This window comes from Geospiza fortis, unplaced genomic scaffold (genome assembly GCF_000277835.1).
Source record: "Geospiza fortis unplaced genomic scaffold, GeoFor_1.0 scaffold662, whole genome shotgun sequence".
NCBI classification, from domain to species: Eukaryota; Metazoa; Chordata; class Aves; order Passeriformes; family Thraupidae; genus Geospiza; species Geospiza fortis.
This window is the reverse complement of record NW_005054450.1, coordinates 911878-912448: the sequence shown is the minus strand read 5'-3', so window position 1 is coordinate 912448 and position 571 is coordinate 911878. Positions and strand designations below refer to the sequence as shown.

The window sequence follows — 571 nt, the reverse complement described above, 5'->3', positions numbered from 1 at the left end:
TGCTGCCTCTCCCTGCTGGGACTGTCCCTCTGCAGTGCTCTTCCTACCACAGAGAGGAGGGCACAGAAACGGGCACACAAACCCAGACTGGCCCAGGGACAGAAACATCCAGGCAGGAGATGCACGAGCACCTCCCCAAGAGCAGCACAAAGGCACACACGGGGTGAGCCTGGGGGCTGGCTGGAGAGCAGGACTCTGGAGTGGCCTTAGACTGCACCAATTCCAAATCTAGGCCTGTTTACCAAGAACTGGGATAGAAAGGTCAGCAATGCCCTCAGACCTCTGCAGCAGAAAAGGGTGGGGGGGTTCTGCCCCTGCTCCCAGATGAATTACAAATGGAATTTTTCCTTAGAGGCAGCAACTCTACCTGGAAGTGAGTCAGTCTCCAGCACAGGAAGGGTGGGACAGTCCCTCTCTGTTTCCCCACACCATTCACCTGCTCCTTTTGTATTTCTGTACCAGCACCACCTCAAGGGCCCCCTCCCCATTACTGAGGAGCCTGCCAGCTCTCACTCACTCACCCTGCACACTGCCTCACCAACCTTTAGCATCCACAGTCTCCTTCAAGACA

General features: G+C 56.0%; 1 protein-coding gene across 1 annotated transcript in view; it reads right to left on the bottom strand.

Moving 5' to 3' along the window:
- Positions 1–571, bottom strand: part of H6PD (hexose-6-phosphate dehydrogenase/glucose 1-dehydrogenase) — a 9860-nt gene that overhangs the window by 4819 nt on the left and 4470 nt on the right. Inside the window, 1 exon segment of the mRNA XM_031062565.1 lies at positions 543–571. This exon segment is cut by the window's right edge and continues 29 nt beyond it. Coding sequence (XP_030918425.1) covers positions 543–571 — 29 coding nt within the window.